The following is a 12,338-nucleotide window of genomic DNA, read 5'->3' on the forward strand; positions in this document are numbered from 1 at the left end:
AAATAAATACATGGAACAAAAGTATATTGTGAAGCAGTTTTATTAAACATGTATATACTGTATATCACTTTTATTATATTTTTATGTATTGATTAGAACAAAGTACATAATCAAAATGACGATTCGATACATTCGACTGGGACAATATAATCGTTAAATTTTTCTTCCAAGAATTTTTTAATAGCATTTTGAACTGCTACTCGAATAAGTCTATGAAAAAATGTTTGAATCATTTTTATATAAGCCTTTATCACAAAATTGAGTGGTCCAAGACCACTCACTTCAACTTTATTGCCTTTAACTTCTTCTATTTGAAAATCGACCAACCTGGGTTTCTCACCAGTTTTTGCATTTGGTATGAAATCCATTTTCATACTTATGTATGTAATCCTAGCTTCCACTTTAACCGTAGGACCATACCCCATCAGCTTCACTTTTCCATTGCAATTCATTTTAAGCTCTCCGGCTCCAAGATATACTTTAAGATGTACAGATTTCTTTCTATCTACAATCACTTCACCATCTCTGTGTAATGAAGTCAGACCGAATATGTATCCATCTGATATTGAGGCTTCCCCAGTATAATTAACAAATAAAACTTTTTTGCTCAAAACAAATGATTTTTCGGGGATCTTGTAGGGATCTTCGAAGTATGTCTTCTCGTTTTTTAAATCACGGATTACTCTGTCTATGTAGTCATTGCAGGTTTTATCAGTTCCGAACTGTTTTACTGAAAGAAAGAACCATAAATACTGTTTTCAAATAAACATTTTTAATATATTCTTTTTTTATGTATAAAAAAAAAGAAACAATGAATCATATCAATCTGATGCATCTATGATTCTAGAAACAATTGATATTAAAATTTTTTTTGACTTGCACAATAAAATACAAGTATACATACAAAATTAAAAGCCACAACAAGGTGGCTGGAAAAAATAATAAACAAAAAGATATTACTGTATATAAAAAATAAATGAAAATTGTATAAGAAAAACAATATATAAAAAATAAATAATTATAGGAAAAGCCCATAAAAATATTGTTGTAGCCCATAAGAATACGAGTCTCGCTGCAGTGTTGAGCGGGTTGAAAATTGTCAGAACGCGCATGCGTGATATGAGAGGAGACGATTTCTTCCAGTAAAGTGTGTCTCCGGCTGTTACGTTTAGCAACTTATCGCCAAATGTATAATATATATATATATAATATAAGGAGCGCTATATATATATATATATATATATTATTGTCAACTTGATGCACCTGAATCGCATTTGATTAAATCAGAAAAAAATGGAAGTATTTTTTAGTGAATCGATAAATGATAGCAAAGATGAAGAAATCTCGAATGGGTTTGAGAGGGGATCGAACACACAACCTTCAATACGTGTGTCTTGTGCTCTAACCACTGTTCTAACTGTGGACGTTGGAGCCAAGTCATCACTCAGTTATGCCAATCACGTTACTCTGAATTTCTATAATGTAGCTAGGAATGTAGGGTTTGTTTATAAACAGCGCGGGGTGGGGCCACTGCTTATCAGTTTAATACTGTCTGCATGTATGTGGCGATGCATTTGTTGAAGAACTGTAAGGCGCGGTGCACACTGAAGCGATACGACAAGAGATACGGATTGGTTAAAAAACCTGAAATTCACGTTTTTAATTAATCCGTGTCGATGGGGTCTAGGTCAATTCGTCGCGATCAACTTGTCGCGCGACAATTCGTCGCAATCAATTTGTCGCAGCGTCAATTCGTCGTGCTACAAACTCGTCGCGGTACAAATTTGTCGCAGAGTCAGTTCGTCGCGGTACAAATTTGTCGCAGAGTCATTTCGTCGCGGTACAAATTTGTCGCAGAGTCAATTTGTCGCGGTACAAATTTGTCGCAGAATCAGTTCGTCGCGGTACGAATTTGTCGCAGAATCAGTTCGTCGCGGTACAAATTTGTCGCAGAGTCAGTACGCCGATCAAATAAATTTTCAAAATTCAGTTTTCATGGTATTCATGCCACACTTCCCGCTTTCTGGCGGGATCTCCATTTCTCGCAGCGAGGGGCGTTGGGCGAACACACGAAGATGATAGATAAGTTATGATAAAATAAATTTTTAAAATTAAATTTTCACCGTATAAGCCGCACTCCCGCTTTCTGGCGGGATCTCCATTTCTCGCAGCGAGGGGTGTTGCGGGAACACACCAAGATGATAAATTAGGATCAATGCCCATCCCAAAGCACAATTTGCCTAAGGGGTCATTTAAGTATTACGTCAGGATCGGGGAGGGAGTTTCGGATTTGTTGACTTTTGATGGCGGGGGGGGGGGGGGGGTTGAAGGTCGCTTACGTCATCAACCACCCCTTTTTGAAGATATGAAATATTCTAAGCTGCTGGTGAAATTTTGCTGACAGGGGAGGGGATGGGGGTCAGTGTTTTGCTGATTTTTGCTGACAAGGGGGAGGGGGTCAAAAATGGCTGAAAATCTGCTTACGTAATACTTGAATGGCCCTAATTCACTATTGAATATGTATCTGCCATGTAGAGAATACATCTTTGAGGAATTTTTTACCGACAATATATCTAAGGCTAGCATTACACTATGAAAGTGTTCTAAAAGTCCTTTTATAAAACTTGAAAAATTCAACCAATAAGATTATCGGTTGCATTTGCTCGAATGTAACCTATGAACTTTATTGGTTGGATTTTTTGAGTTTTTAACTTGAGCAACTTATCCGGTGCAAATTAAATTTTGAAAATGTATGTGATCGCAATTTATCATCTCGGTGTGCGCCCCAACTCCCCTCGCTACGAGTAATGGAAATCTCGAGAGAAAGCGACAAGTGTGGCTTATCCGGTGAAAATGAAATATTAATTAAATTAAATTATTAATTATTTCAGGTTCTTGTGGAGATACTGTAGTGGTTAATGTTGGTGGGAGTCTCGAGTCCACATGGGACAGATACAAGTTTACACTTAAAGAGAGCCTCCGCTGTGCTGTAATTTGGGGAATATCATAAACACCGACATTTTTTTACAGAATTTTAAAATTTTATCATAGAAAAAATGATTTTTTTAACATTTACAATAATTGAATAATAAAACATTAATATCAATTGTAATTTTAATTTCGATGTAATTTCGATGATTTTTTTCGAAATGACAAAAAAAAAATTTAATAAACTGTGTGCATTTCTTGATGGAAAAAAACTTTTCTTCATGTTTATTTTTTCACGTATGTGACAAAAAACCTACATACAGATCGCGTGACGAGTTGACTCTGCGATAAATTGACGTCCCGACGAATTGGTTACACGACAAATTGTCACTGCGACGAATTTGTACCGCGACGAATTGGCTCTGCGACGAATTTGTACCGCGACGAATTGGCTCTGCGACGAATTTGTACCGCGACGAATTGGCTCTGCGACGAATTTGTACCGCGACGAATTGGCTCTGCGACGAATTTGTACCGCGACGAATTTGTATCGCGACGAATTGGCTCTGCGACGAATTTGTACCGCGACGAATTGGCACTGCGACAAATTGATGCGCGACGAGTTGAGCGCGACAAGTTGAGTGCGACAAATTGACCGGCTACGGTGTCGATGTTGCGGCCGTATCGCTTCTCGTACATGTGCGGAAAATTCATCGCCAACCATTCACCGCCACGCAATTTACCGAAAGGAAGATTGACCGCTGGAAAATTCGCTGCTAGGAACATTCACCGACACACAATTCATTGACAAAGCGAGTGAGTGGTGAGTGAGACAGGCGAGACAGGTGAGTGAGGCAGTTGGCAAGTGAGTGCGTAAGTGAGAAAATGAGCGATTAATCAAGTGAGTGGTTGATTAAGTTAGTCAGAGAGTTGGGGAGTGAGCAGGTGAGAAAATGAATGAGTGCGTGAGCAAATGAACGAAGAGCAAGTAAGTGAATGAGCAGGTGAGTAGGTGAATGAGCGGGTGATTAGGTGAATAAGCGGTTGAGTGAACAGATAAACAATTGAGTGAATAAAGGAGCAGGTGAAAATATTAGTGAGTGAGTGAGCAGGTAAGTAAATGAGCAAGTGAACGAGTGAGTGTACGGTCACTCAGCGAATCGTTCTCTTACTCGGTGACTTACCATTCAGTAGGTCACTCATACGGTTACTCACTCACTTTGCCACTCACCTGCTGTCTTGGTCATTCATACGGATACTGACTATTTGTTCACTCACTCGGTAACTCATCCATTCGCCTTTTAACTCATACGGTCACTCAATCACTTACTTGATCACTCATTCACCCACTCACTTGGTCACTCACTTATATTAGAAATCTTTTTATTATACGAGTACAAGCACGTAGTAGAGAAAATGATAAATCTGAAACTTAGTAGCCTATAATGCTGCCACGTGTTGTGTGTGTTGTCTGCTTTTCACGTAAACTAAGTACACGCACCCCAATAAAACAAGGATAGTCATAATGTTTTGGCTAATCAGTATACATCATATTATCATCATGTTCAGAACGATATCGATAACAGAAATGCTTGTGAAACCACCGAGAGAAAAGATATTTACCTGATAAGCATAAAGCGAACACATTGCAAAAGAAAAGAGCTGAAAAAATTGCCAAATTCACCTTCATTATTTCTTTTTGGTAATCTAAAAGTGAATAAGTTTATTAATAAATTTCAAACTTCTAGTTAGTTGAGGAAAAATTGTTACCATAAAAATGTATGTTTTGAGAAAAATGATTTTGCTGAAATATTACACAGAGTTACGGAATGAATTGACCACTGCTATTTTTTGTTTTAATCAGTCAAAAAATTTCAAGCTCACATACATTTCTTAAAGATGTAAATGCGGTCTTCTCATATGGCAAACAACGATTGTGAAAATTAATAGAAAAATTTGCATAATTATTTTTTGAACTGAAAAATATACAAACTCAACCCGTTTCATGACATGGGGAAATTGCTCTAAAATATCAATCAGATCAGATCTCAAAACTACGGTTGATTACTATCTTGTTAAAAAATTGATATTAAATAGCGATTTATATACACGTCTTTCTTTTCTTTAATTTTTTTATGCTTTTACCGAGGTAGGCAACCATAAAGTTAATTAATTAATCATGAAAATCAGTAAAATTGCTGCTAGATAGCATAGGGTTTTCAGAAAGAATTAAATTATACACTATATAGCTAAAAGTTATCACACACTTTGGATTATAAACATTTTTTTTTTCAAATTTTTAGAGATTTCTTTAGAGATTCGAACCAATACGACTAATGTTATGTAATTTCAGGCACGTAAGAAAAATGCTCAATGCACACTTTTAAAGTGAATATTGAGTAACTTGCGAATTTAGAGGACCAACAAGAAATTGAATTAAACAAACGATACTTTTGATGAACACCGTGCCACGAGAAAGTCGAAATGATTTTTAACTTTAAAAAAATATTATACATGCTATACGCACTGTTTTCCTATAGCAGTTGATAAAAATTCCAATTTTCTCAAAGTGGTTTTGGCTTATGAGCCAAATATGCGTGATTTTCAACAAAATGTTATGAAACTTACAAAAAACTTGAATGAAAAACATTTTACTGTAATTTGACATAAAAACATTCGATACGATATACGCATTCAAAAAGAATTAAACATAAACACGCATGCGCGAACGGTATCATTTTTTTAAATAACTTGGTTAGTTACAACGCAACTTATATAAAAATTCCAATTAAATATCGTGTAAATTAAGAAAGATATCGATGATATCATCAACCATTTTCAATCTACTGCTGCATGTAGGTCTCCTCTAATTTTTTAAATTTTTCTCAGTCGAATGCTTTTGCTGTACAGTCAACTCCAGCCATCACTCGGATCCCATCGCTCCATCTTGTTCGGAAGCAACTTCTCAGACGTTTCGGACTACATGCAGCATTAGAGATGAGTACCGTTTCAGACTATTTGTGGTACATCTGTTGTCCTTTTTTCTTGCAATGCGTCCAGCTATAATTTCCATTTCCGGAGTTTAGTTTTCTCTGTGGCATCATACATCTTTTGACGTGAATGCGTCTTTTAAATCACCTGACGATACTGGGAGCATTCGAAAAAAGTTGCGTGACGAAATTTTTAAAACGCTCATACCTCAGAAAGTACGCAAAGCAAGTTAAAAGCAATGGTATTGTTAGATGCACATTGCAAAGGTTTCATTCAATGATATCCGGTTTTAATATCTCTTCAAGTCTGGGCACCAGGCCCGCTGTCCCGATTTGCAACAAATTGTTTTCCGCTATATCTCGAGCAGTTCACAACGACCACATACCACATTGGTAGCGTTTGTCAGCTATTCCAAAGACAAAGCCGATGGTAATGACAAAATGCCATTATGTCAGTACCTACCACGCGATTCAAGGCACAAAAAACGTATTCACGTCAAAACTTGTACGACAGTCTACCCTAATTTTTTGGTTTCTTATCAAAATGAAATCATTTTCTAACTTTTCTTGAGTGATGTCATCATATTTTCTTACTTTTTAATCATTTTCTAATTTTTCTTGTGATGCCTAGCATTCATTGATGATGTAGTTATCTTGTATATTTATTTTCTAAAAGAAGTTATTGTTAGGCGCAAACAATCGAAATCTCAAACATTAATGGACATGGACATTATATAATCATAGAATAGTTAAACCTTTGTAAAATATCTGTCACTTTCAACCTCTCCCGCCTGTTACGTCAGTTTTTAAAAGTTCTTATCAACATAATTACGAAGTTGAGCCTACTCGTTATGAGGTATAATTTGATTTCTAACATGTTACATTAAGTCTGGCGCAATAATTTGCTTGCGTATTCATCGATGAATAGGCAAGCGAACGAGTATAATGCAGGGGTTTTCAAACTTTTTGTCACCCGCGGCTTTCTTGGCACAGTTCATGGTTCGGCAGCGGCTTCATAGAATACTTTGATAGATATTTGCCCACATATAAAAGAACCACTTTAAAGCATAAATAGGCACACAAATAAATATCTCCAGCTCGCCGCGATGCCTCTGACAAAGGTTGGTGACGACCCGTGGAGTCGCGATGCTCACTTTGAGAAACACTGATGTAATGAATACGTAATTCACGAGAGGAGTAATCCTTCCCCATGCTGAAAGACCCATTGAGAGTGTAGCGATACTATTGTATAGCAACCAATAATCCAGCAGATGGCGTTTTAAATCAACATGTACAATATAGTGAATCCTTACACTATAAGAGTATTAACGCTGGAATTAATGTAATGGTGAATTCGATTTGTATTTTAAACATTTGAATATATATATTTTACTCAAAAATATCTTAACTTTAACTAGAGTTTAAAATGCAGTACATCGGAGATCCATTGCATACTAGGCTCATTCCAGTATTTGGAATAATTAGGTTATGCATCAACAACACCCCTGTCTTAGCCCTAAGGCCATGCAGGTAAATCCATAAATCAGACGCTGCAGCTCTGCCAACTAAGATAATGGCAGGGCGAAACGGAAATAAATCGCGAGTCGAGTGCCAATGAGGTCTAATTCGACGGTGGTGCCAACTCTCTTAATGTCCGTCGTGTGGTTTTTGTTAAAGCTACAGAGCTATAGCCTTCGACTGCAGGGCTTAATGCTACATAACGGCAGCACCAAGCTGAAGCCCTACCCTACACGCAAGGGCAAAATACCTAACAGTAGGGTAAAACTAACCTATCTCACGACGTGTGAGAAAGGTTAGACCGTCGCGACGGTCGAATAATTAGGTTAAGAAAATTTTGTGTGGTCTGTAACAACCAATGTGTGATGAATTTCACAAAAACATTTTTTTGTCAATCACTTGAAGGAATACGCCATACTTTATATAGTAAATTAAATGTATTTATACTTTTCAAACATAATGAGCAACATTGAAAATAATGTAAATGTTATTTTTTGAAATTTCTTGGTCTTTTGTATGATTTCATAGCACAGACGCATCCAAATAATTTCAACTCAGATCTACTTGCGTTGCTGATATTTATTACTATAGTATATGTATGTGACTATTTACCCAACATATTGTAACATTCGTTTGTTTTTTTGTATGTAATACTGAAAAAAGATAGGGTTTTTCGGTAACGTAAAATATTATTATTATAAAATAAAATTATTCAAGCAATCAAGTAAAATAGATTTAGTATTGGAAGCACAACAAAAATTATAAATTTTTGTACCATAAATTGGATTTGCAACTGAAAACACATTCATCACTCTCTTACCTTTTCTTATCTATTAACAAACCCAGGAGTGGCCGATCTGTTCGTTTGTCTGTCTTCAAGAACTAAAAAGCATACAAAAACCTGAATCGCATATCTGTAACTAATATCGCACTTTGATTACTAAAGCTCTGTGGGAAATGGAACAAATTGTGCGTTACTGCGGTTTCTCAAGTGATCGTAAAACTATTTTAAACATCACACGTGCTTGAATTTCATTTCTAGGCTTGATTGCATCATTGAAGTCGGAAATAATATAGCTTCACAAATTGAGATGTGATCACCTTTTATAAAACATTAAATTATAAATATTTTTTTTATGTAATGAAAAAAAAAGAAAAATGAAACTGCTTTGTTTGAAACAAATTTTAGTATAGCGGCAACTATTCAGATATGTAGAGTTACGTCAGAGTTGTAAAGGACATCTTCATAGTTACTTGTCATAGAATGGCCATGTGCATAATGATGAAGAATTTCTTTCTGTAAAGTTTTACGAAGAATTTATTTTGAAGAATGTGCGCAAAGTAATTTTCCAGACTGGCTTGAAGTGACCCAAGAGACCAGGGTGCCGTCTTAGGAATATAGCAGCCCGTGGAAAAAATAATTTTATGGGCTCCAAAAAATTTTACGCACCCACTACTGACTTACGAACTATTCGAGTTATAAACATAAGTATGTGTGTGTTGGTGGTCTCACCGATCACATGTTTGGCCGTGACAATATTTAGCGAAAATTGTTCAAGCAGTATGATGAAGTAGAAAATTAGGAACTTATTTTACTACTCTCATTACTCTTACTTCAGGAATGCGTCGATAGGTGGGTACGCAATCAAACACGACGCGTGATAATAATAATAATAATAATAAAAATATATTTTCGAGTAACAATTTACCAACTATTAATTGTTGAAGTCATCGAGAAGTCATTTCTTTTTCATTACGAGACAAACATATGAAAATGTTTTACTAACATATTGAATCTGAAAATGTATACAAAATGTTCTCAATAATTATATTTTTATGCAAATTATGACTAAATTTGGTGCTTTGCTCTCAGAAACGCACACAAAATTTATAACCTGGAAAGTGATGGCTTTAAATAGGTCAGCAAAAAATACTCTTTGAGCAGGCTCATGCTAGGCTACTATTACTTCTACTTAATCGTACATGCATTTCGTACACATTCTTCTGAGTAATTTCTAAGGGATTGGCACATACCGGAATGTGTTCTGAGTGTATGTGTGTTGTCAAAACAGTGTTTGCTTCATGTTCTTACCGGTGCTGCCACCTGTCATCCATATTTTGAAATAAACATGGTAAATGCTTGAATTTTCATGTTCTGTCATTATCGTGTTGACGCCTGTCTGCTCTTTGAGGAGAGATTTTTTTTTAAATGGGAGACACCGACCGCATTCATTCCTCGAAGTTAAAAAACTGCAGAAAATCAACTTCAGTCACTTTTCCTAGGCGGTAGACCCTAAAGACGAATAGAATTGCAAATTATTTGACAAATACCAATCTAATTTATCATCATACTAATCATAATTAATTGATCTGATACAGTAAAAGTCCGTTACAACGAGTATCTCGCTGTGACGTGTGATTATTTACAAGTGGTTGTCAAATAGCTAATATTTAAGGTACAGAAACTATTCAGATATAGCGAGTTGAAAAGTATTAAGTTTTTGCTATAACGTGAAAAAATTCTATAAAAAAAGTTCAGTTTTTCCCCTTCTAATAATTGAACTAAAATCATGTACCGTCATGTTGAAGTACAACTGTCAAAAGACGGACTCTGAGAAGTAATATTTTTACCCCCTCCCCCTCCCTTTCATATTGTTAGACTTTCCCATTATGAACTCGGGATTTATGACGATTTTATTCGGCTTTTGTTTCTCCCAGTAACTAAGAGACCACGGTCAATGCCAGGACTTATTTGACCGGACTAGCCAGACGGAGCCTTTGACAGGAGTCAAAAGGCTCCGAGCGGCTGAACAAATAATTTAAAAAAACTTTCTGATCCGCAAAAAAATGTTGAAAAATTCATAAAGCCACAAAATTGAACAATGAAAATTCTATTTGTTCGGTCAGTCCATTAAATTTAATTGTCATCAGAATACGAAATTATATGCCAAAAACATCTTAGAGAATCAACTGCTGTGAGACCAAAGTATAAATTCCCTGTCTGAAAAGAGTTCTGTTCATTCACAAATAATATAACAAAATGATCTAAAAGACGTTTTAATGCTGCACATAAAGCAACAATTCTCAACAATTTATAACCTAACAGAGCAAAAAAAATTGAAATTTGCTTATAACGAGAACGCCGTTAAACTGAGAATATTCCTCGCGATTATGAGCTCTAGTTATAACAGATTTTTACCGTATTTACGGCCGTATTCATCATCACAGTTTAAACTACAATCGTAGGTTAAAGGATTAGCAATCGACAAGGATTGGTTAAAATCCTCAATTTAACCAGTCCGTGTCGATCGCTAATCCTTTAACTTGCAATTGTAGTTTAAACTCTGCCGGTGAATACGGCCATTAGTCGGAAATATCCTCGGAATTATTATTATTTTTTTGGTTGTGATAAATTGTTTAACTTGGAAAGAAATAAGAATGATAAAAAACGTTTTTGATGAACAAAAGACGTTTTTACTTATGCAAAAGTGTAGTGTATACAACACTTCTGCATCTTCTAAGGCCGTGCATATAGTGCGGCTTCCAAGAGGTACGGGAGTGCATAATAGAGACCAGTGACGAAAACAATTGAATTGTTTGGTTCTACACCACACATATTCGAGAAGCGAGGCGAAAGAGCCAAAGGGGCCACTCAACGAAGTGCGCGACTTGAGCAAACCTGTTTGTTTTCACCTCGATCTGCTGATTGGTCTGTTTCTCCCTTTTTTCTTTCCTTCTTCTGCGACTGGATCATCATCATCATCATACCTTACATTTTAGAACCCGTCCAGTCATTTTCTTTCTCCTCCTGCTCTTTTACTATGTGCGGACATCTCTTCCTTCACCCCTATGCATTTTTTTCTTCCCAGTCCTAATTCTGGTTTCTCGTACCTCTTCGCTCCACTATGAGCGCAGCCTAAGACAAGAATGAAATAAAGGAACAAGGAGAAACCAGAAAAGGCCTGGTCTTGGTCGAGATCGAGACGGGAGAGCCTCATCGAGGACTTCACCAACCTCGGCGAACTAAAGTGCAAGTTAGTGGCAGAAGAATTTCGTAAAAATAACCCGCGGGTTATTGTATACGATGTTGGTGAAATCGTGGGAGAGGATGAACTACTAGCAAATCCAAGAGGTAGTTGTGGTGAAAGTTATGAAGACGAGGGCAGGATTAGAGGGATCTCTAAATTCGCCTCCTGAATTTAGAGATCACTCAAAGTATTGAGGTGGAAAGTATTGGATTTTTGAAGTGGAGCAAAAAAAAAAAAATCTTTATAGGGTTAACAGTACGAAAAACGTGCATGTGGGTTGTCACCCGTGTACTGTCATGTAGTGAGTGTCTCAAACCCTTGCATTGTTTCAGGTGCTGACAGTTATCCTGCCAAGTCGTGTCGAGGAAGAATGCTGCTGAACGTGAAGAAAGGAGGGTCACCGGCACGTGAACTGTGAAATGGAACTGAAATGCTTTAATTGCGTAATAGCCAACAAGAGCAAGAAAACGAACTTTCCCATTAATAATTCGTGCAGAAGTATGGATGACTAAAGAGGTGACAAAAATTAATTATGAACCTTAAGTTCATAATTTGTAAATAACTTGTCGCGTGTAGTTATTTGCATATGTAAATTGTCACGGCTGCAGACGGTACTAAAATGTAAATTAGGGAAATGTAAGTAGAGTAAATAAATAGGTAAAATTGTAAAGTGTAAAAAATTAAAAGGGGTAAAATTGAAAGTGTAAAGTTTTAAAGGGTAAATATAATTGTCCAGCTATATGGAAGATCGTTTAATTTGTTTCAGAAATGGCCCAAAATTTGAAGGTAAGATTTTTAAAATACCAAGTAACGCTATTAAAAGACAAAAACTGACTAAAATGAACAGCTTCAAAAGTATATAAATACTAATCTA

At 36.2% G+C, this 12,338-nt stretch overlaps 1 protein-coding gene across 2 annotated transcripts; it reads right to left on the bottom strand.

Annotated features, from left to right (window-relative positions):
- Window positions 1-23: 23 nt before the first annotated feature.
- Window positions 24-8,374, bottom strand: LOC149080299 (mite allergen Lep d 7-like). 2 transcript variants are annotated; one of them, XM_089238628.1, is made up of 3 exons: window positions 8,257-8,374; window positions 4,552-4,635; window positions 24-730 (listed from the first exon to the last, which is right to left on the bottom strand). In XM_089238628.1, the coding sequence occupies exons 2-3, from the start codon at window positions 4,616-4,618 to the stop codon at window positions 111-113; spliced, it is 687 nt and encodes a 228-aa protein (XP_089094754.1). In that variant the 5' UTR covers window positions 4,619-4,635; window positions 8,257-8,374; the 3' UTR covers window positions 24-110. The 2 variants fall into 2 exon arrangements, with proteins under 2 accessions (XP_089094754.1, XP_089094753.1); XM_089238627.1 differs by having other exon boundaries at window positions 8,212-8,262.
- Between the last annotated feature and the right edge of the window lie 3,964 nt (window positions 8,375-12,338).

The sequence above is a fragment of the Pholcus phalangioides genome, unplaced genomic scaffold, assembly GCF_987345545.1.
Source record: "Pholcus phalangioides strain wild (caught in Gottingen) unplaced genomic scaffold, Ppha-v1.0 ptg000011l_1, whole genome shotgun sequence".
Lineage (NCBI taxonomy): Eukaryota > Metazoa > Arthropoda > Arachnida > Araneae > Pholcidae > Pholcus > Pholcus phalangioides.

Coding starts and splice junctions, on each gene's coding strand:
- LOC149080299 (XM_089238627.1), bottom strand. CDS start 8,245: ATGAATGTGTTTTCAGTTGCAAATCCAATTTATG. Junction 4,636..8,211: donor AGTTGCAAATCCAATTTATG/GTACAAAAATTT, acceptor ATTCACTTTTAG/ATTACCAAAAAGAAATAATG. Junction 731..4,551: donor GTTCGCTTTATGCTTATCAG/GTAAATATCTTT, acceptor TCTTTCTTTCAG/TAAAACAGTTCGGAACTGAT.